This window comes from Talpa europaea (genome assembly GCF_964194135.1).
Source record: "Talpa europaea genome assembly, chromosome: 9".
Classification (NCBI taxonomy): domain Eukaryota; kingdom Metazoa; phylum Chordata; class Mammalia; order Eulipotyphla; family Talpidae; genus Talpa; species Talpa europaea.
Genome location: NC_140076.1, coordinates 30118254 through 30139603, shown reverse-complemented (window position 1 = coordinate 30139603; position 21350 = coordinate 30118254). Strand labels below are relative to the sequence as shown.

Sequence of the window (21350 nt, the reverse complement as noted above, 5' to 3'; positions counted from 1 at the left end):
CCCACCCACGCCTGAGGCCCCGCCCCTCCTGGCTCTCGCCCAGCCCCACCCGAGGCTTAGGCCCCGCCCCGGCTGAGGCCCCGCCCCTCCTGGCTCTCGCCCAGCCACACCCCCGGCTGAGACCCCGCCCAGCCTTGCTCTCGCCCAGCCACACCCCCGACTGAGGCCCCGCCCCGCCTGGCTCTCGCCCAGCCCCACCCCCGGATGAGGCCCCGCCCCGTCTGCACTCGCCCAGCCCCACCCCCAGCTGAGGCCCCTAGCGCCGCGGCCCCGGCGCGTCCGCCGCCCGGCCCCTCTTCCGGCCACGCCCCTCCTGGCTGCCATGACAACGAGTCCACGCCCCGCGCACAGCTGCTGCTCGGGCGGGACCCTGGCTGGACCGCGGGCCCCGGCCTGGGGGCCACAGCTGCCACCGCTGCCACCACCTCATCTCCTCCCCGTCCCCGCCCCACCCCGCGTCTCCTCGCCTCGCTCGGGCCCGCGGCCGGGGTCCCACCCCGCCGCCCCACCCCGCTCGGATGCCGAAGGTGAAGGCGCTGCAATGCGCCCTGGCGCTGGAGATCCGCTCTGTGAGTACCGGCCGCGCCCACCTCCCGTCGCCTGGGTGTCAGCGAGCCCCTGGAATTTACCAGCGGCCGCTTCCTTTGTCCTTCTCGGAGAATCCTGAGACCCCTCAAAACTTTCTTCACCCGCCGAATCCTCTCTGGGGAGCCCTGACCTTGTCTTCCCCCACCTCAAAATATGAAGGGGGTCCTGCTCCAGCCGCGCGGACAGCTGACCCCGCCTCAGCCCGCGCATCCTCCAGACTTCCAGTTTGGATTCCTTGAAATCATTAACAAATCACTTGAGAGATCCTCTCCCGGCTCCTAACTTTCCAGTGAGAGGGGGGTGGGGAGAGTGGGCTTTTCTGGAAGTTCCTCTCTCTGCTCTTAGAGTTATTACTGGCCCATCTTCTTTCTAGTTTGGGGGGATTGTGGGAGGCCATTTCCGACCAAATAAATCACTGCTGATGACGCCTTCAGACAAATGCCCAAACTTTTGATTAGTTGAAGGCGTCTTTACTCTGTCTTCAGTGTAGACTTCCACGCCCCATAACCGAAATGGGCCATCACCCCACACCACACCCTGCCATCCCCCGCAGGGCCAACTCCTCAGAAGTCTCTTCGGACCCCTACAATCCCCCCAAACCCTCCCGACTTTAAGGGGGCTCCCGTGTTCTTCCTGTGACTCCGGGAAGGACACCAGCTTTTGGGGGGAAACTACTCATTCTCTAAACTTGCTGGAGAGGATTTGTAATTCTACCCAGTCACTTCCAGACTTGCTTCAGAGGATCCTCCTGTCCCCCAACCTGCTTTGGCAGAGAGCCCCACAAGTTCTTCCTCAGGTGAAGGGGGTTGGATCCCTCCCTGTTAGGAGATAACTCTTCCCCTCAGTAATCTCAGATGGGGACGCTGGGGGTTTGAACTTCCCTTTCATTCTTTAGAGAACGCCCTCACCTCTTCATATGAAAGCTCCTGCTGTTTCTTCTATAGGAAATCTCCAGAGTTTTATCATACATCCTGTTTAAAAGTTTCTCTGTCAGTCCTTGCCCCCCCCCAAATCCTTTGATTTCTCAATTCAGTTTTGATCTCCCAGCAAAACAAATTCATAGACTCTCTCTCTCCCTCTCCCTCCCTCCCTCCTTACTCTCTCCCTCCTAAAACAGGCAACCCATTCCCTTAGATGCTGCACCAAGAACCCTTTCCACCCCCTTCCTTCCTGCACCTTGTGCTGGCAAGCCTTTTCTCTCCACCTAACCCACCCTGCAGTGTCCCTCCACTTTCCAGGTTGCCCCTCACTTCAGAATGAGGCTGCTGCAGCTTAGAACTTAAACCTCCAGGGAAGTCACAGGACTGTTTTTAGGTCTTTTGTTAGTGTCAAAGAAGGGAAGACTGGCTAAGGCAGAGTGTGAGGCAGTGATGGAGAAGTTTCTGGCACTCTTGGTTTTCCTTTAAACTTGGAGAGATTTTACTGACTGTTGTGTCAGAAACTCTGTAACCCTAGCTTCAGATAGTTTGGCACTTCTTTGTAAAATAAAACTCGTTTACAAAAGAATATGTGAAACTTCCTAAACCTCTGGGTCAGCGGGCTTAGTAAGGTTCCTCCCAAGTTCAGCCTCGATCAACTTTGTTACTGGCTGCTTCTTCCACTTCTGGTAACCAATGGGGGTTCCAGCAGGCTGAGAGCGGCTTACTGACAGGCTGGTTCCCCTTCCCTTCCTTAGCCAACACAGACCTAAGAGGAAGTGCTTCATTTTGTAACTGATTACTGCCTGAAAAGTCAGAGAAAAAAAATGTTTCATTACTATTTCTCCTCTGAGTGTTAACTGCACTGCAGAAAGTGAGTGATTGTATAGTGGAACTTTGTTGGCTAGCAAGGCTTAAGAAATTGTGCAGGTGCAAGTATTATTTAATTTTTTTTTCAATCAACATTTAAGTCACAGACTTTTCCATTTCTAAGAAATCTTAGACATCATTTAATTCCTTTTTACAGGTGCAGCATGGCTAATTATTTGTCTAGGATTGAGCAGCTATTTAGGGGTAGATCTACAACAAGATGCTGAATTTTCTGACCAGCCTTGTTAAATAGCTCCACAAAAGACCATTTGTACCATACAAGTAAAATGAATTTGATTTATTTAAAGTTGGTTGAACAGAAGGATTATGTGATGGTAGATGTTTTCAGCATGTTAATTTCAATTTTTCTTCCAATGTAATTTTTTACATTTACATGGTATAAACGTCAAAGCTACATGTAATGATAAATGCCCTGTCTCTTTACATCAAATTTCCCAAGTACTCAACTACTTTAGGTAACCACCTTTTTTGGTTTCTAATTTATGCTCTATCATTTCCTTTTGTAATACAAACAAACACGCATGCACTATACTACTGCCCCTTATATATGTTACATATATACACATATTTTATTTTCCTTTCTTACACTATAGGTAGCATACTATGTAAACTACTCTGCACTTTACTTTTTTTTTCTTCTTAATATATGCTGGAGATCACTATTTTTTAAATTACAAGTTGACATTTTCCTTTTCTCTTTGACAGTTTCCAAACATACAGAGTATTTGGAAGAATAGCACAATAAATAACTATAGCCCATGTCCTATGTACATTAATTTGATTTATCAGTATATATGCATATGTTTATGCATAAATGTCTGTTGCTGAATGTTTGGAAGTAAATTATTGACTACTGACATGATATTCCATACTAACTACTTCAGCATGCATCTAAAATAAGGACATTATTCTATAACACCACAATACCATTACCACACAAAAAATAGTGATAATTTCTTAATATCTATCATGTTCAAGTTTTCCTAGTTGTACCAAAAAAATTGCTTTTATAGTTATCTTTATTCAAACCAGGAGCCATTCAAGCTTTATTTTATACTTGATTACTAGGCCATTTTAATTTGTTTTAATATAGAACAGGTCTTTTTCTTTCCCACAGCATTTCCTTTTTTAGAAGGATTTAGATAAATTCATATCCTATATAAATATTACTTAGATCAAGTTTTAGAACACTTCCATTACCATAGGAAATTATCTTGTGCCCATTTCAAGGCCATGAAGAAAGAACTACAGTTCTGATTTCTATCACTAAAGATACTTTGCCAGTTCTTGAACTTCATGTTAAATGGAATCCATAGAATGGTTTTTTGTGTGTCTGGCTCTTTTTCTCAGCATCCTTTTCAGGTTCATCCATATTGCTGTGTATATCAGTAATTTGTTCCTTTATACTATGGATTACTTTATCCATTTTTAATTGATGATTATTCATTACTAGTTTTGGTTGTCATGGTTAAAGCTACTATGGACATTCATTCTAGTTAAAATCTTTTTGTGTACATTACCTTTTGAAGAAATTAGGTTTGTTTGTTGCCTAATTATTTTCCATTCATGGTGTCATTTAACTTATTCCCAATTCCTATAAACCTGAAATTAGTTGTTTTATTAGCTCTTGAAACAACTGTGGCACTTCATTCTACTCTTTTTGCCCCCTCCATGTTTATTTTTTGCTGTAGACTTGTATTAGATGTAATCGCATACATTTACAATGGTGATAAAATGAGAGTAAAATCATAGTAAACATGAAGGTTTTGGTGTATAACATTTTGTATTGCTCAACAGAGCCATATGACTTCAGAGAAAATGTAAAGCTGGCAAGAAAGTGTGACTTGCCTCAATGAATCACTGGAGAATGATATGATATAGCAAGTAACTTGTTTTTAAAGGGCAGCAAAAGAATTGTATTTCCCATCACTTGTGCTTTCAACACTTGGAACATAATCTGTGATATGAAAAAGTATTTTTGTTGCCTTTTCTCTCTACCTATTTATTATGTAATAGTTCAATTTTCATCCAAATATTTGGGAAAACAGATGGAAGAAATCAGGGATATGAGAGTAAGGCCCAATGAAACTAACCAATTTGCTTTATCTTTACCTAAAGAGTCGATTTTAATCACCAGTTTTTCTTATCTATACTCACCTCATTATCACACTCAAATTGTTAAATTATTGATTGCATTGGGGCAAACAGGCCTGGGTCCTTTTCAATCACTGCATATCTGAACATTTATGACTCTTTTTTTTTTTTTTTTTCATTTATGACTCTTAACCCCTGTTTCTGTGGAAGGCTGTCCTACTCACAGTTACATTATAATTGATGCTAAATTTCCCTGGAATTATAAACTTTGTAAGATACTTTGAACTTAAGGAAAATAAAATCTGGATAGTGTGGGCCTGTCCTACCACCACCAGTTTAACAAATTCTATACTTTATATGTGTGCTAAATTTTTTAAAATTATTTTTATTTATTTATGCATACAAGAACTGAGGTGTAGTCTAGAGGTGCAGGGCAGGGGTGTGTGAGAGGATATACCAGAGACAGAGTGGGGAGCAGAACAGGCAGATCTATTGAAATACACTGCTGAGGGGAACAGCGGGCAATTCAAGAGAGGTCTTTTCACTTAGGTGTGTAGGTAAATTGCAAATTATTTGTGGTAAAGAAAGGTTTTGGATCTTATTGAATAGGGACCTAGTGTTCTAAAGAAATGGAACTATGGAGTCTTAGGGAACTGTATTTGTTTCCTAGTGCTGCCTTAGCAAGTTATCACATCCTTGGTGTCTTAAAACATTAGAATTTATTGTCACATTTCTGCAGACCAGATCATCAAAATAAAGGTATTGTCGGGGCAACACTCCCTAAGAAGGTTCTAGGGGAGAATGCTTCATTGTTCTTCCAGTTCCTGGAGCCTCCAGTTTCCTTGGATTGTGGCAGTGTAACTCGTCCTCTTAATCCTCAAGTTTTCCTTCCTTTCAACTCCTTTTCCCTCTAGGAATGTTGAGTTGTTTTCTTTTTCTTCTTGTTAAATATATTTTGGATATTCTACTGGTCATGTGCAATGAAAATTTCTAAGCTCTCATAAGTAAAAATTTAGATTTATTCTCTTTGGTCATGATTTATATCACCATGCAGATCAGTAATTAGAACATTATCAGTACCCCACATTGCTCCCTTGGGCTCCATTCTACCAAGCCACTCCACCTACCCCCCTTCTACTCTCTTGAATTCTTTCAAAACACATCGTGAACTTTTGTTCTGTCTGTCTATCTATCTATCTATCTATCTATCTATCTATCTATCTATCTATCTATTTATCTATCTATCTATCTGTCTTCTATGGATCTCATTTCTCTATTGCTCTGGCTACATAGTAGGAACTTTTTTATGTCTAACTTGTGAGACTCACTTTATGTCATTTTGTGAGACAATAGTTCTTTATCCATTCTATTGTTTCCCAGTTTTATTGAGATGTAATTGATATATAACATTGTATAAGTTTAGGGTAGACAGTGTGATGATGTTATACATTTATAAATTGCAAAATAATTACCACTATAGTACTAACTATAGCCTTTATTCTGTCGCATTTCTTTTTTTTGTGGTAAAAACATTTAAGATCTACTCTCTTAGCAACATTTCAGGTATATAATATAGTTGAACTTTAAAACACAGGGGTTAGGGATACCAACCAACCCTGGCACTGTGAAAAATCCAAGTGTTTGACCCCCCCCCCATTTAATTACTAATAGTCTGCTGTCCATTAACACATATTTTATGTGGTATATGTATTTTATGCTGTATTCTTACAAAAAAGTAAGCTAGAGAAATGAAAATGTTATTAAGAAAATTATAAGAGAACATATGTGCTTATTAATACCATCCGTTTCTGTCATCTGTTTACAAGAACATCTGTGGATCTACAGAGTTCAAAACCCATGTTGTTCAGGTTCAACTGTTCACCATGCTGTACAGAAGCTCCCACATTTGTTAATCTTGTAACTTAAAGGTTCTACCTTTTGGCCCACTTCCCCCTCCCCCAACTCCTCATAATCTACGCTGTTTCCGAGAGTTTGGTTTTTTTTTTAGATTCCATATATAAGTGATGTCATGTAACATTTGACTTTCTCTCACTTAATATTATTTAGCACAATGTCTTCAAGGTACATCCAAATTGTCACAAATTGCAGAATTTTTTCTTTCTCATGACTGAATTTTATTACATTATATCTACCTACCTATTCACCATACGAATGTATGTATACATACACGTAAACTCGACCTCTTTCCCTTTTCTTCCACTGACAGGACACATATATTTGTCCATATCTTGGCTGTTGTACTACAGTGAACACAGGAGCATGAATATATCCCTATGAGATCTTTTATTTTAATTATTTGGGATATAGCCAGAAGTGGAATTCCTGGTTCATATGGTAGTTACTTTTTTTAATATTCTGAGAAATCTCAGTTTTTCACAGTGGCTGTACACAGTTTGTACAGGAATGGGCTGTACCTATTCCTCACATCACAGTGCAAAGTTCCCTTTTCTTTTTTATTTTTTAAAGATTTATTTATTTATGTATACAAGAACTGGGGCACAGGCGAGAGGTGTGGGGGTGAGAGGACTCATCAGAGACAGAGTGGGGAACAGAATAGGCAGATCAACTGAAATACACTGTTGAGGGGAGCAGTGGGCAAAATAGAAGAGATCTACTGCACCATGTGGGTAGTTCCCTGGACAGTGGGGGGGAATCGAACTCGTGCTGCAGTGGCTGCGGATAGCTTCATAGGTTGCATTTTAACCCCTTGCACCACCAGGGAGGCCCATTTTCTCCACATCCACATCCTCATGACCCTTGTCACCTCTTTGATGACAGCATTCTGAGATGCTGTCTTTGTGAAATGATGCTCTTTGTGGTTTCGGTTTGCATTTCCCTGATAATTGGCGGTATAGAGCACTTCTTTATGTACCTGTTGATCATTTGTGTGTTTATTTTTTAAAACTACTTAGTTCCTCTGTATTCATTCTATTGTTGATGGACATTTTCATTTTTTCCAATTTAGATATATTACAAATTGCACTCATAAACATTCTTATATAAGATTTTATTGCACATTTTGTATGAAACAACATTATTGAAATCTCTTATTAGATTTAATAGTTATTTGGATTTTCTGTGTTTGCAAATATAGACAGTTTTGCTTTCTGTACAATATTTTTTTCCCTTTCTTTCCTTTTCCTTACTTATGTCCTTGACTAGTATCCCCACCATAATGTTAAATAGTAGGAATACTAGTAAATATACTTGTTTTAATTTCAAAATTACGCTCCTGAAATTTTACCAGTAAGTATTAGATCTTAAGAAATTTATGAAGATGGACTATTTTTGACTTAAAAAAAAAAAAAGCATGGCAGTATCATATGTCCAACCTAACATATTATTGACTATAGGATCTTCATATATTATATTAAGAAGGTTCCTTCTATTCCTAACTTAAAAAATACCCCAAGCATTAAAATATATTAGATGCTTTTTTAAATTTGATGAGATTGTATAATAATGTCCCCATATTCTATGAAATGATCATAGTTGTCTTATCTTGTTCCATTCTTTCCATTTCTATGATAAATCCTTTTTAAAAAGGATATATTTCAGGATTTGATTGGCTAATTTTTATTTAGTATCTTTTACTTGTGTTCGTAGATGAGATTTTAGCTTTGAATCAGATAGTTATTTCATTTAGTTTTAGGGTTTTTATACTTAAAATGTTTATTTTGAAGTATTTCAGAAATACACAAAATTATAAAGAGCAGAATAATGAACATCCATGTACATACCCACCAACTTAAGATAACATCAAGGTGAAGTCTCTTATGTCTTAATAAAATCTCTTCTTTACTTTTATTAATCACTATTGTGAATTTTGTGTTATCATTCCTTTAGATTTCTGAATTTTTTTTTCTCATTTTATTGTATGATCTTTAAGGCCCTTGATTTACTTCCAAGTGCTGCTTAGCTGCCATACCAAAAGGGCTGATAATTTTGGTTTTAAATTATTTGGTTCTATGTATATTATAATTTTATTGGTTTCTGCATTAGCTTATGAATTATTTAGAAGTTTGCTTTAATTTTAAGATATATAAGATTTATGTTTGTATATACTCTCCTCTAATACATATGTACCTACACAAATAATCCATACCATCTTTTATTGTGGTATTTTAATTTAATTGCATGGGGATATTGAAAGAAATCTGTGCAATATTATTTTTGTTAACATTTCCTTTGTATACTAATACTTATCTAATACTGAATGTTTTCTATTTACATGAAAATAATATATAACTTCAGTACGTGTTTTTTACTTCATTTAATTTGGTGTTCTGGCATTATCATAGCACTTGAATTTTATTCTTTTTAATTCATCAATTTTTTGAGATAGACACGCCAACTTTGTTCTGATTAGTGAATGCATGGTATATCTTTTTCTGTCATTTTACTTTTATCTTGAATCTTTAATTTTTAAAAAGTTGATAAGTAATTTACATCTAAATCTAGCCTTTTAAAGAGTACAATTCAGTAACTTTCAGTGTATTCATAAAGTTGTGCAACATTAACCACTAATTGAAGAAAAATTTTATCACCCCATAAATCCTATACTTATTAGCAGTTACTCCTCCAGCCCCTCATTACCAAAAATCTAATTTCTGGATCTGTTGGTTTGCCTATTCTGAACATTTCTATAAATGGAATCATACAATATGTCGCTTTTTGGTTTTTGCTTCTTTCACATAGCATAATGTTTTCAAGGTTCATCTAAGCTGTAGCATGTACTGTTTCTTTATTCTTTTTATGGTCAAATACTATTTCCTTGTTTGGATATACATTTTGCGTATTCATTTATCAGTTTATGAACATTTCAGTAGTATCTACTTTTTGGCTGTTATGAATAATCCTGCTAGACTCTTGTGCACATTTTTGTGTGGATTTGTACTTTCAGTGCTCTTATGTATATATTTAGGAATGCTGGATCTTATGATAACTCTGTTTAATTTTTCTTAGGAACTGTCAAAATTTTTCTCAGTGACTGAACCATTTTGCATATCCATCAGTAATGTATGAGTATTGGAATTTTTGGCATTTTCTCCAGTGGTGGTTTTTGTCTTTCTTTTTTGATTATAGCCATAGTAGTGGTTGTAAAGAGACATTTTTTATATGTGTTTGATTTATATTCCTTAATAACTAATGATGTTAAACATGTTTCAATGTATTTATTATCTGTTTATCTTCTTTGGAGAGATTTCTGTTTTTTCTTCATGTATTTTGGAACTCTGTTAAATGCATGTATGTTTATAGTTAGTCTTCTTGAAATAATGTTATGTGTATATATAATATATAGCATTAAATCTATATATATAGCAAAAAATTGTAATTTCTTTTTGAAATCCACTTTATATCATAATTGAGATAGACATTATGTAGTGTGTATATTTATAGAGAGAGAACCAATTTTTTATTTAATGTTTATTTGTCTCATGATAGTGTAACCATTATAGCTTCTTTGTTTACTACTTTCCCCATTCTTTTATTATCAGTCCATTTGTGTCTTTGAATCTAAAGTGTGGGTTATATTTTAAAATTCATTCTGCTAAGTGCTGCCTTTTAGTTGTAATGTTTAATCAGTTTGCCTTTAATATAATTACAAATAAGGTAGAATTTATCTTTGCTATTTTGCAATTTATTTTTTCTCTCTCTCGTATCTTTTTTGGTTTTTCTATTCCTGCATTAGCTTCTTTTCTGTTCGCTATTTTCTGGTATACCATTGAATTACCCTTTTCCTCTTACTATATTTGAGTTATTTTCTTAGTGGTTGTCCTTGGGTTCACAATTAACATCTTAATTTAAAATGATCTAGTGTAGATTAACATCAATTTGATTTAAATAGTACTCATTACCTTTGGTTCAATTTCATTCCTTTCACTCTATGTACTCTTCCTTATGATATTATTTTCGTACAAATTTCATCTTTATACATATGAGCCCATAACACAATTTATATTTTTGCTTTGTTCAAATTTATTTTTTTAAGCCAATCTTTGCTTTCAGTTCAGTGTAGGGTTTTCCATGTCATTTCTGAACATGTGCACTGTCCTGTACCTCTGTATAGCCTAAATTGCCAAGAATATATCATAGCTTCTCAAAGACACCCCTTCTCACATTATTTCCCCACCCACATGATTCTCCAACATTGCTTTTAAGAGTTTTGATCATCTATTGTTTGCCCCAGTTGTGATCATCACCTCAGGCATTTATGATGTTAAACAATTGTTGATTGTTTTTGACAAATACCTTGGAAGATAGGTTATTTGGCTTGAGTAAGCTTTGATTTTCCTCCAACAATGATAAGTCCTGTGAATGGGGATTTCTAGGTCCTATTGTGTCAATAATGATAATTCTTTGAGGACTGGACTTCTGAGTAACTCTAAATCTGTTCTCTTACAGTCACTGTCAGACTGGTGGTTTTCATGGATACAATAATCGTGATGATTGTAGTGGTTTTGGTTTTCAAGGTTATGCAGATCCTACATAATGGAGACTGGGCATAGAGTATATTAAAATGCCATATCTCTGATTTTGCCAAAATCAACTATTTATCTTGAATAAGTGCTCCTCAGATTGTTGTAAGCCTCTAGTTAATTTTCAGTGTTCTAACATGTTGATATGACAGTTTTTTGTAGTGTTGTCTTGCTTTTATATCAGGGACTGATTTTTTTTGGAGAAGTACATACTCCATCATTCTGAAAGTGTTTTTGTTATAGAGCAACCCCGATATTAAACGGGTTCCTGGCTGTGGGTCCTCACCCGCGCCCTTTAAAGGGACTTATGAATACTCTACTACAGACACACACAAAAGGGTTAATAAAAGGTTTATTTACAAGAGAAAAAGAAATAAGGAAAAGGTACAACTCAGGGAGAAAATAGGGAAATAAAGTCTTTAATGCGTCCTACCCTATCCGACGACCTGGAAACCCAAAGTCACTCTCAGAGCTGGCCGGACACTGCGAGCTGGCCGAGAGCCCAAAAATGGAGAGCCCCCAAAGCCCACGTGTCTGCCTTTTGTATCCACCTGGCTGCTTAACCCCACCCTCAGGTCCCAGCCACCTTCCCTTTGGTGGTGATGGGATTTGGAGTTCCCAGTGTCTTTGGCTTTGACCTGGGGTGGGGGTGGAGTCCACAAAGCCTATATGGAATTTGCTTTGGGACATCCTTTTCTCCCTAACATTTTCTCTATGTGTATCTTTATTTTGAAAGTCAGGGTTTTTTTTTTTGTAGTCAGTATGTTATGTCTTGCTTTGTTTTAATTCAGCCTATTTCTACCTTTTAGTTAGCATGCTTAGAATAGTTACATTCATGTAATTAACCATACGATTGGTTTAAATCAAACCACTTGCTATTTATTTATTTTCTATTTGTCTCATTTGATTTAAGCCCCCCTCCCTTGCTTTCTTTTTGGAAATCTGCTGGGAAATTTCCTTTAATAAATGACAGCATTTGTAGAATTGTGAATGAGAAAAAAATGTCATGCTCTCTTGCATGTATTGGAAAGGGAGTCAGTAGTTTCCAGTGAGCACAATTAGAGTAGTATTATCCAATGGAAATATAATGTAAACCACAAATTTGAGTCAAGAATGTAATTTAAAATTTTCTACTAGTTACATTTAAAAAGTTAAGGCAGATTAAATTAATTTTAGCAGTAAATTTATTTAAGGCAATAATTTCAAAATATTCTTTCAAACATGTCATTCATGTAAAAAATGTTAATGAGATTTTTATATTTTTTGTCACAGGTCTTCAAAATCTTTTTGAGCAAGTCTTCATATTCTTTGGAACCTTGTATTTTACATTTACTACCCATATTATTTTGGGCTAGCCACATCTTTAGGCAAAGGTGCTTAGCAGCTACCAGATTAGATAACATGGATTTAGAGGAATTTGAAGATAGATTTGATTTTAATGAAGCAGAGTAGTAAATGAAGCTGATGGCCATAGTGAAGTTTGCTGAGGACTTTGATTTTAATAATCAATAGGGAATATATGAGGACAGCAGAACATAGAATAAGAGGTAGGTAGAGTCAGAATAACTGGCATAGTTATGTATAAGTGGACATGCAGTTTTAGTCATTTATTCAATGCAATAGTCTGTGTTTAGCTGGCAGATGATAACAGTTTTCAACCTAACAACATTGTGTTAGTTGAATGAATACTCTGTCAGGCATTGTTCTAAATACTTTGTATTTTATTGACCCATTTACTGTGTGAGTTTAGATAAAGCACCTGTTTTTTTGCTGGCTCTGGTATTTTCATATGTAAAAATTCAAAACTGCATTAGATAGTCTCTGGGTCCCTTCTTAATTCTGAATGTCTACGGTTTGGGGACATAGTGCTGAGAATAAATTTCTGTCCTTGGGGAATTTATAATCAAACAAAAGTGATGGGATGTATCCACTTAACTAAATTGCATGGAGCTAAAAATTAGGGCCTTAAAAGAACTGCAAAATGATATGAAACTCTAAAATATGTTTACTTGCATCTAGTATTGGGCACATTCATAATAAATATTTGAATCAGATTGAATTGAATAATAATAGTTGGTAAACAAAAAGAAGTTTTGTGTAGGAGATGGCTACTGATAAAAACATGGGCAGATTCTAGGAGTAAATGAGGAGAGATGGAATAGAATAGTAAGACATAGTAATCCAGATGATGGAAGAAGGTGAGGCAAGAGAGTAATATGTGTTTGCAGAGAACTATAAAATTATACACTGATAATACAATCAGTTGTATGATTAGGGGGTGTTGAGTAGTATTACCATGTGGGTAGTTGGATTCAAATCTTGGACAGCCTTTAATATCCTGTTATGGATATGACTGGTCATTGACAATGAATATGGCAGGAACTGGACAGACTGTTATGTACTTTTATCAACCCCACATTTTATGCCTATTCTTTCTGCCAATCATGAGAATAGCTAATTGCAATTTCATATTTAAAAAACTTCTCATTGATTTAGAAATTTACAATTCATTTGCTCTGGAACTTGGTCACACTGTGTTTGATGAGGGTATCTATGGGCTGCTGTCTAGGGTGATAAAGGTCAGATTTGTACTTTTATCAGGTTTTTTTTTTTTTTGTCCTCTCATATAGTGTTTTATTTCTGCTGAGTCTTAATACTTTGTGATTAAATGATGCTGAATAAGTTTATGTCAGCATTCTGCATGAAGTGGGAGCCTAAGGCTGACTTTAAAAACTATTAGTGTCTGTCCCAGGAGCCAGAGCATAGCGCTTCAAATGTGGCACAAATAACCAAATGGAAAATCATTGATTTCTCAGAGGGATGGAAGATCTAAGGCATTTTATTTAAATCTGTAAACATTAGACTATCTCTCTTCTTTGTTTTTCTGTGCTCGTTTTTATTAGCTTAATGGACCAATGTTTTTATGTAATGTTTGATAAATTATTTTAGTGGTTCAGGGCATTCATATAGTAGTTGCATCTTTTGATCTGATTTCTTTTAGGTAACTTGTCCAGGAGTGGTGCTGAAAGACAAGGAGGACATCTATCTTAGCATCTGTGTGTTTGGCCAATACAAAAAGACACAATGTGTCCCAGCCACCTTTCCACTGGTCTTCAACGCCAGAATGGTGTTTGAAAAGGTGAGTTCAAATATCGGGTCAAATATCAAAAACCAGAAAGTAAAGTGGTTCCAAATTAAAATAATACAGAGCACAATTTATTATTGCTGACTTTGTACTTTGATTTAATTCAAAAGATTTGTAACTTAAATTTGAAAACTTAAAAAAAAAATAAATATGCACTGCATTATGCATTGAATCATTTGCCTCTTTTATTTGTTAGGGATTAGTGCATTCCTAAACTGTTGTAGTAGGTTTTATGTAAGATACAGCACCTCAAATTCTCAATAATCATTTTCATAAAAAGAGAAGAGATATGAATAGATAAAAGTAGGTCATATTTTAGTTCTGACTGTCTTGCCGTTCTTCTTCCTTTCTTTTCCCCTTCCTAAAATTGATTCTTTTGGGTAAATATTGTCAATTATATTTCTCCCTTTTTTATTTCCTTCTCTGCCTCCCACCCACCCTCTCTTCCTACTTCCCTTCCCTCCTGTTCTCCACAAATAATTATCCATTACCTGATCTGTTCCCTTTACTGTTCTAGGCACTGGATAAACAAGGTAATCATCCCTTGGTACTTCCATTGTAATAGAAGTAGATAATAAGTAAATAAATGAATACTATCATTTTAGACAGCTGTAAGTGTTTGAAGAGACTAAAGGGAGGCTCAGCGGACAAGGAAGGACTGAGAGTTTACAAGTCTATTTTATTTTATTTTTTGTTTCCTATGTCTGATTATAGTATAGCTCATTTTTTTTTTTAAATATGGACTTTTTTCTTAACAACAATGTTTTTGGACAGTATATGATTTCTTCCCTTAGGTGTGGTCATGATAATTCTCCCACCACCAAAGCACCCATAGTCCATCACCTGTTTCCTTGTGCTCTTCCCCTCTCCCTTGTGATTTAAAGGGTGTTCAGAGACGGCAGTAACTTTTACACTGAGCCTGAGTTATGAGACTGTGTAAGTTGTAGAGGGAAAAGGCATTATAAGCAGAGGAATAGCCAAGGTAAAGGTGTTTTGTTGGGAATAAGCTCCGTGAGTCGGGGGGACACCCGGAGAAGCCAGTGGGAGCACAGGAACAGTGACTGCGGAGAGTGCATGTGTGTAAAATCTCTGTTGACCTTTAAAGGAGTCAGAAAGGAGGGGACAGTCTTCAGTATTGTCAGAGGTTTCTTTGCTTGGGAAAAGGAATATTTTGGGGATGAGAGGGCGAAAAACAGTGACCACTTTGCTCATCTTTTCCCTTTGGTTATTCTCCACCCTGCTTCTCTCTGCCTCCTCTAGGTGTTCCCTGAAGCAGTAGACCCTGGAGATGTAGTTGCACAGCTTGAATGTAAGTATTTAACTTTCAATTTATGATTCTAAGAAACTTTAGAATTTTATTTTTAAATCTTGAGTAAGATAAAAAGGTTCTAATAGTTTTTTTTTTAATTTTTGTAAAAGTGTCTAATTTTTTGGTAGCTCTAGTTATCACAGCATCATTTGCTGAAAATACTGTCTTTTCCTTCATTGAATTGCCTTCACACCTTTGTTGAAGACTGATAGAAGAATTAGTGTTTATCTCTGGACTATCTTTTGTCCATCTGCATGCCTATCCTTGTGTGAATATAACTGTCTAAATTCCTGTAGCTTTATAGTGAATTTTGAAATCAGGTTGTTTAAGTCTTTAAACTTTCTTTTTTATATTTCCAGGTTCTTTTCATTCCATATAAATCTTAGAAAGCTTGTCAACTTCTAAGAGCTAGCTGGGAATTTGATAAGAAGTGTTGAATAGGAATAGTGTTGCTAGAAATCTGTTAAATAGATAAATTTTGGAGAATTGCATTCATAAGTCATCAAGTTTCTCTTTTTATGTCATTGATTTTCATTTTGATGTTTATTATGCCATTCTTCTTCCTAGTTGGTGCAACAGCCCTTCACCACGGTACATTGGATCCCCTCCATCCTTTGTTTGTACCCCCAAATTCCCTCTGGAAATCTCAGTCCTACAGTGAGAATCCAAGGGTATTCTTGGTTATATTTTGTTTGTTCCTTTCTTTCTTTCCTTCCTTCCTTCCTTCCTTCCTTCCTTCCTTCCTTCCTTCCTTCCTCCCTCCCTCCCTCCCTCCCTCCCTCCCTCCCTCCCTCCTTCCCTCCTTTCTTTCTTTCTTTCTTTCTTTCTTTCTTTCTTTCTTTCTTTCTTTCTTTCTTTCTTTCTTTCCTTCCTTCCTTCCTTCCTTCCTTCCTTCCTTCCTTCCTTCCTTCCTTCCTTCCTTCCTTCCTTCCTTCCTTCCTTCCTTCCTTCCTTCTTTCTTTCTTTCTTTCTTTCTTTCTTTTTGTATCCCACATGTGACATCATACAGTATTTGTCTTTCTCCTTCTGACTTATTTTTACTAAGTATAATCCCCTCCAGCTCCATTCATGTTATTGCAAATGGCAAGATTTCATTTTCTATCTGCTTTTAAGAATCTCCCTTTAACTTCTGCCATTTTAATTTTAAGGTGTCTGTTTGGGTTTGTTTTTTGGAATCCTCTGAGTTTCCTGTATCTTGATATCTGTTTCCTTCTCCAGGTTGGGAAAGATCTTGGCTATCGTTTCTTCAAATAAGATTTCTCTTCCCTTTTCTCCCTCTCTTCTTCTAAAACTCCTGTCAATGATGATATTGTTCCTCTTGATGTTGTCCCGTAAGTTTCTTCAGTTATCTTCAGTTTTAAAATTCTTTTTATTTTTGCTGATTTTTTGGATGTTTTCCACTACCCTACTTTTCGATTCTCTGCTTCATCTGATCCACTGTTGAACCCCTTTATTGTATTTTTATTTTGACTATTGTGTTTTTTAGCTCTATGATTTCAATTTGGAACATTTGTATATTTTCTCTTTGTTGTAGTACTCATTTTATTCATCCATTGTTGTCCTAATTTCAGTGAGCCTCTATTAAGACTGTTGTTTTGAAGTCTTAGGATTGTTTTCCCCGTTATGTCTTGATCCATTAACCAGGGCACATTTCTCTGTCTCCTCCCTTTGTTTGGTACTTCTACATTTATTTCTATATACTATGCTAAACAGTTTTCCTTCCCAGTCCTCACATAGCTGCCTTGTGCTAGAATTAAAGGCATATGCCTGGGGTGGTGGCTTTGTGAGATGCTGGGCTTTGTGTACACACATAAATACACATACAGCATTGGATGAAATTACTTCACCAAGCACACCTTGGTGCTTAGGTGCCAGTATGGGGTGGTGGCCCTAGAACCTGACCTATAGGGTGTGGCCAAGATAGGGAAGAGGAGGTTGGTGCTATAGTGTTAGTGTCCAGGGCACAAACCTCCGTGGGGGCTCTGGCTGTTGGAGGTAAAGGAGGGATCTGAGACTACTGTCAGCTGAGGGGTGATTCCACTGGCAGAGTGTTCCCAGGAACTTCTGGCTTCCACTAACCCCTAAAATACTGTCTATCTCTGATTTCAGCAGGTTCTGCGGGCAGAGCTTTTTTCCCCAGGTGCTTACGTGCCATCACAGCTGGCCTGTGAAGACAAGTTGCAGGCCCATGTTGTATTCTTAGTAGCTGATAGACTACCTAGAAGCACATGTCTTCTTGACTCTTAGCCTAATTCATGGTAGTAAAATTGTAGCAGTTACAGTCTTCACATCTTTCAACCATATTCTTAAGAGTTCTATATTCCAAATTTTCATCAAGTCTTTATATTTATTCTAATCACTGTAGGATGGGGCATGTAATATGATGCTGATTCAGCTCAGATTTGTTTTACTTTTGGTTCAGGCAGTCCATGTACCGGATATCTAAGAACCACATGGATTTTAAATGGAGGGGCAAAGGAGGGCACCAGGTGCTGTGGAGACAGGTGCCGAATGTCCCTTTCGTGAGCTTCCACAGTGCTGAGCCTTTCAAGTTAAACATAGAGTGATAGTAGAAATGTGGTAGAAACAAGTCCCTTTAAATAAAAGATAAAACTGAGTCCAAATAAGTAACAGACTTTATGCCAGTGAAAGTGGAAAATAGTATTTTATAAATTGTACCAAAAAAATTTCTATTTACTCATTCTAGTATATGACTGGAACTGTGAGTCACGTTTATCATTTCCCATTGTGTAATATACAAAACTAATGTATGCCTGTCTGTCTACAACTCAAATTTTATGCATTGAAATATGTTATCTAAAAACAATTTGAGCATGATTCAAATGCTAAAGGACCTTTCCTTTAACTGGATAGTTTGATAAATGGTCAGATTGTTGAGATAATGTACTTAGAACAGTCCTTGGTACAGAGTAAACACTTAAAATGTCCCTTGATTATTATTATTGATGGTGGCATTATTATTACTATTGTTATTATTAGGGAAACTACCAGTTCCATTTCATGCTATATCTGTAATTTTAAGGAAACTCCAGAAGCCCAGAATCACCTAAGACTCTGGGGAAATATATATTTATGATATATAAAGTGATATTAAGTGTCAATGCTATTAGAAGTCCTAATAGGGCAATTTTGCATTCCTAGAGAATGTAGGAAATGGTTTTAATCCTAGAATCTACCAGAATGTAATTAGTTCTGGCTAAAGCTATCCCTTAAGAACCATTTGTAGGCAAGAAAGAGAATGAAAAGTTTTCTAATACATAGACTTCACTATTGGAACTGGATTTTCATTTTTTCTCACTAAAGATTTTACAGATTCCTTTCTACAATCTCTCTTTTCTCTTTCACAGTATATGGCCACAATTATACTGCTTGAAAAACTCTTCTACAGATATATAAAATACGTGTTCCCTCATTTCTTTCTAGTCACTTCTAAAATTTATAAGATGTCTGTTCTTACCAATGTATCTGAAATAGCACCCCTTTTGGTCAATAGCTAAATTGCTATCTACCCAACTATGTTGTGTTACATCTTCTCTACCAGGATATTTTGAAAGTAAAAGGAGTATGCTTTTAATATTTTCACCAAAGACAATGGTTATAAAAGTGTAAAGCCCAGGAAAATGTGGATAGATGAGCTCCTTGGTTTTCTTCTTAACACTGATGTATTACTAATTGTTTCTCTCATTAGAATGACTGTTTCATAACAGCAGAGACTTTTTCTGCTTTGTTCATTGTTCTACCTCTTGTATGTAAGGCAATCTAGGGGCCTCCCTTGTGGCACAGGTGGTTGAGCGCCGCACTGTGAGGCTGTGCGCAGCCTCTGCAGCGTGGTTTCGATCCCCACTGGCCGGCGAGAAACCCACATGGCGAAGCAGACCTCTCCTGTCTCTCCCGCTGCTCCCCTCAGCAGTGTGTTTCGTCAGTGTGCCTGTTCTGTTCCCCACTCTGTCTCTGGTGAATCCTCTCACCCTCCCGCACATCTGGCCTGTACCCTGGTTCTTGTATAAATAAATAAATCTTAAAAAAAAAAAAAGGTAATACCAGGCACATACTATTTATTTTATATCCAGGGACTTAAAGGAAATATCATAAATGTATCACATAAAATAGTAATATTTTATGACTGTTGGAACTAGTCTATGGAGACATACCTGTTGGTAGTGTTATAATCCTCTGATTAGGAAATGTATTTTGGATTTGAAAAATTACAATATAATAACCGTTCTGGTCTCATTCCCTGCAATATTGGATAAAGAGAAAATGTGATCTTTATTTATATTGCAATAGATTACTAGGTGTCCCTTTTGCTTTCTCTTGCCTATAGGGAAAAATACCATTTTCATTAGAGCTCCTGCTTCTCAGCTTCTGGGAATTAGTGCTGACATGGCGTTTGGGGTATTGAAAAATGCTTTCAAGTGAATATTTGAAGGCTGAGAATAAATCCTTCAAAAATCTAGGAATGAGAGTATCCTTGGCCTCAATCCTCAGGAGAACTTGTATGACTCGGATTTATATTTCAAATCCACATGCCAAATAGATTCCAACCAATTCACCTTTGTAGTTAGGGCAAGTAAATAGGCATTTAGAGGAAATTATTGTAGCAATTGTTCTTGCTAGTACTGAGGGTTACTAGCATTCTGGCACTCTCCCTTCAAGTATTTACTGTAGCTTTTGATTTGCTGTATATGTGACTAGGATTTCTGGAGTATTGTAGTACATTTACTTTGTAGCTCACACTGAGAGTACGTGTGAAAATGAGAACTTTTACAGACGAAATAGCAAAATTGTCATTATTTCTGATAAGGCTTAAAGTAATGTAAAATGAGGTTGATTATGCTGTATGTTCCAGTGGATGTTTATATACATTAACTTACTGTTCAGTGTCCAGCTCCATTAGTTCTTTATAAAAATTTTGCCTTTAATAATTAAGGTCTTGTTTACTTAATTTTTTGCCAAAATATACATTTTAAATATGAAGGAATAGAAAGTTGTTTATAGAAAGAAATCGTTTTTCATAGGAATTAACCTATGTTTTTATGATAAAATAGATATTAAACAAACCCAAGTCTTGACTTCTCAGCTATTTCTTTACAACTGGAGAGTTTCAGTAGCAATGTTGACCTGTATTGTTTGTTACTTCATTTTGCATGGCTGTTCTTGATTGAGTTGATGGTTGATTCAGAAGGTATACAGTATGTTGACATAAATTTAACATTTGTTTTTGCTTTAAGTCCTTTGTTTTTGAATTTTGTATTTCCTCTGATCTTTGGTATTTTGGAGACCACTGATACTTTTAGCAAACTTAGTGGAATTAAAAACAAATTGTATTTGAACATGTTTTGTTAACAGATTCATTTATTTGTCTTTAATGCAAATTATTGACAATAATAGTACCTGGAAATACTGTACACCAATGTAATATATTGATGGATATTTTATTGGCTATATTCTGCTTATGTTTGGTCCCTTCCAGAATGACTTTGGTTGGGGCAGGGCCCTTTCCTTTTTACTTAGATTCCTTATAAAAGGGCTGCTTCCTTTCTTGACTTTATTTTTAGCTTTTCACTTTTCTTCATGAAATGATTATTTTGCATTTCATAATACTTTTATTATTCTGAAAGACTTGCTCTCAGGCTATACACATATATACATATATACACGCATATATGCATACATGTGTATAGCTACATATAGACATGCATTCATATTTGCAAATATTGGAGTTTTGTCTTTTTAATTTGTTTCTAACTTATATTGAAACTTTTAATCAGTTTAGAATTGTTTTTATATCAGAGTTAAATATAGTCTACAAAGCTTATTACAAAAACAATAATCCTGTAATTTCCTCTTCCCCGCATTTCCCATTCCCATTGGGACTACTTTTC

The 21350-nt window shown here is 36.7% G+C and overlaps 1 protein-coding gene across 4 annotated transcripts in view; it reads left to right on the top strand.

Moving 5' to 3' along the window:
• Positions 1-503: 503 nt before the first annotated feature.
• SPATA6 (spermatogenesis associated 6) overlaps positions 504-21350 on the top strand; it is a gene marked incomplete at its 5' end in the record, with an annotated part of 98396 nt that continues 77549 nt past the window's right edge. For 3 of the 4 annotated variants that reach the window (XM_084244277.1, XM_084244278.1, XM_084244276.1), the window contains 3 exons: positions 519-569; positions 13992-14129; positions 15396-15444. In XM_084244277.1, the coding sequence (XP_084100403.1) occupies positions 519-569; positions 13992-14129; positions 15396-15444 (238 nt within the window). Of the gene's footprint in view, positions 570-13991; positions 14130-15395; positions 15445-21350 lie in introns of all 4 variants that reach the window. The other variant, XM_084244275.1, reaches the window with a different exon arrangement.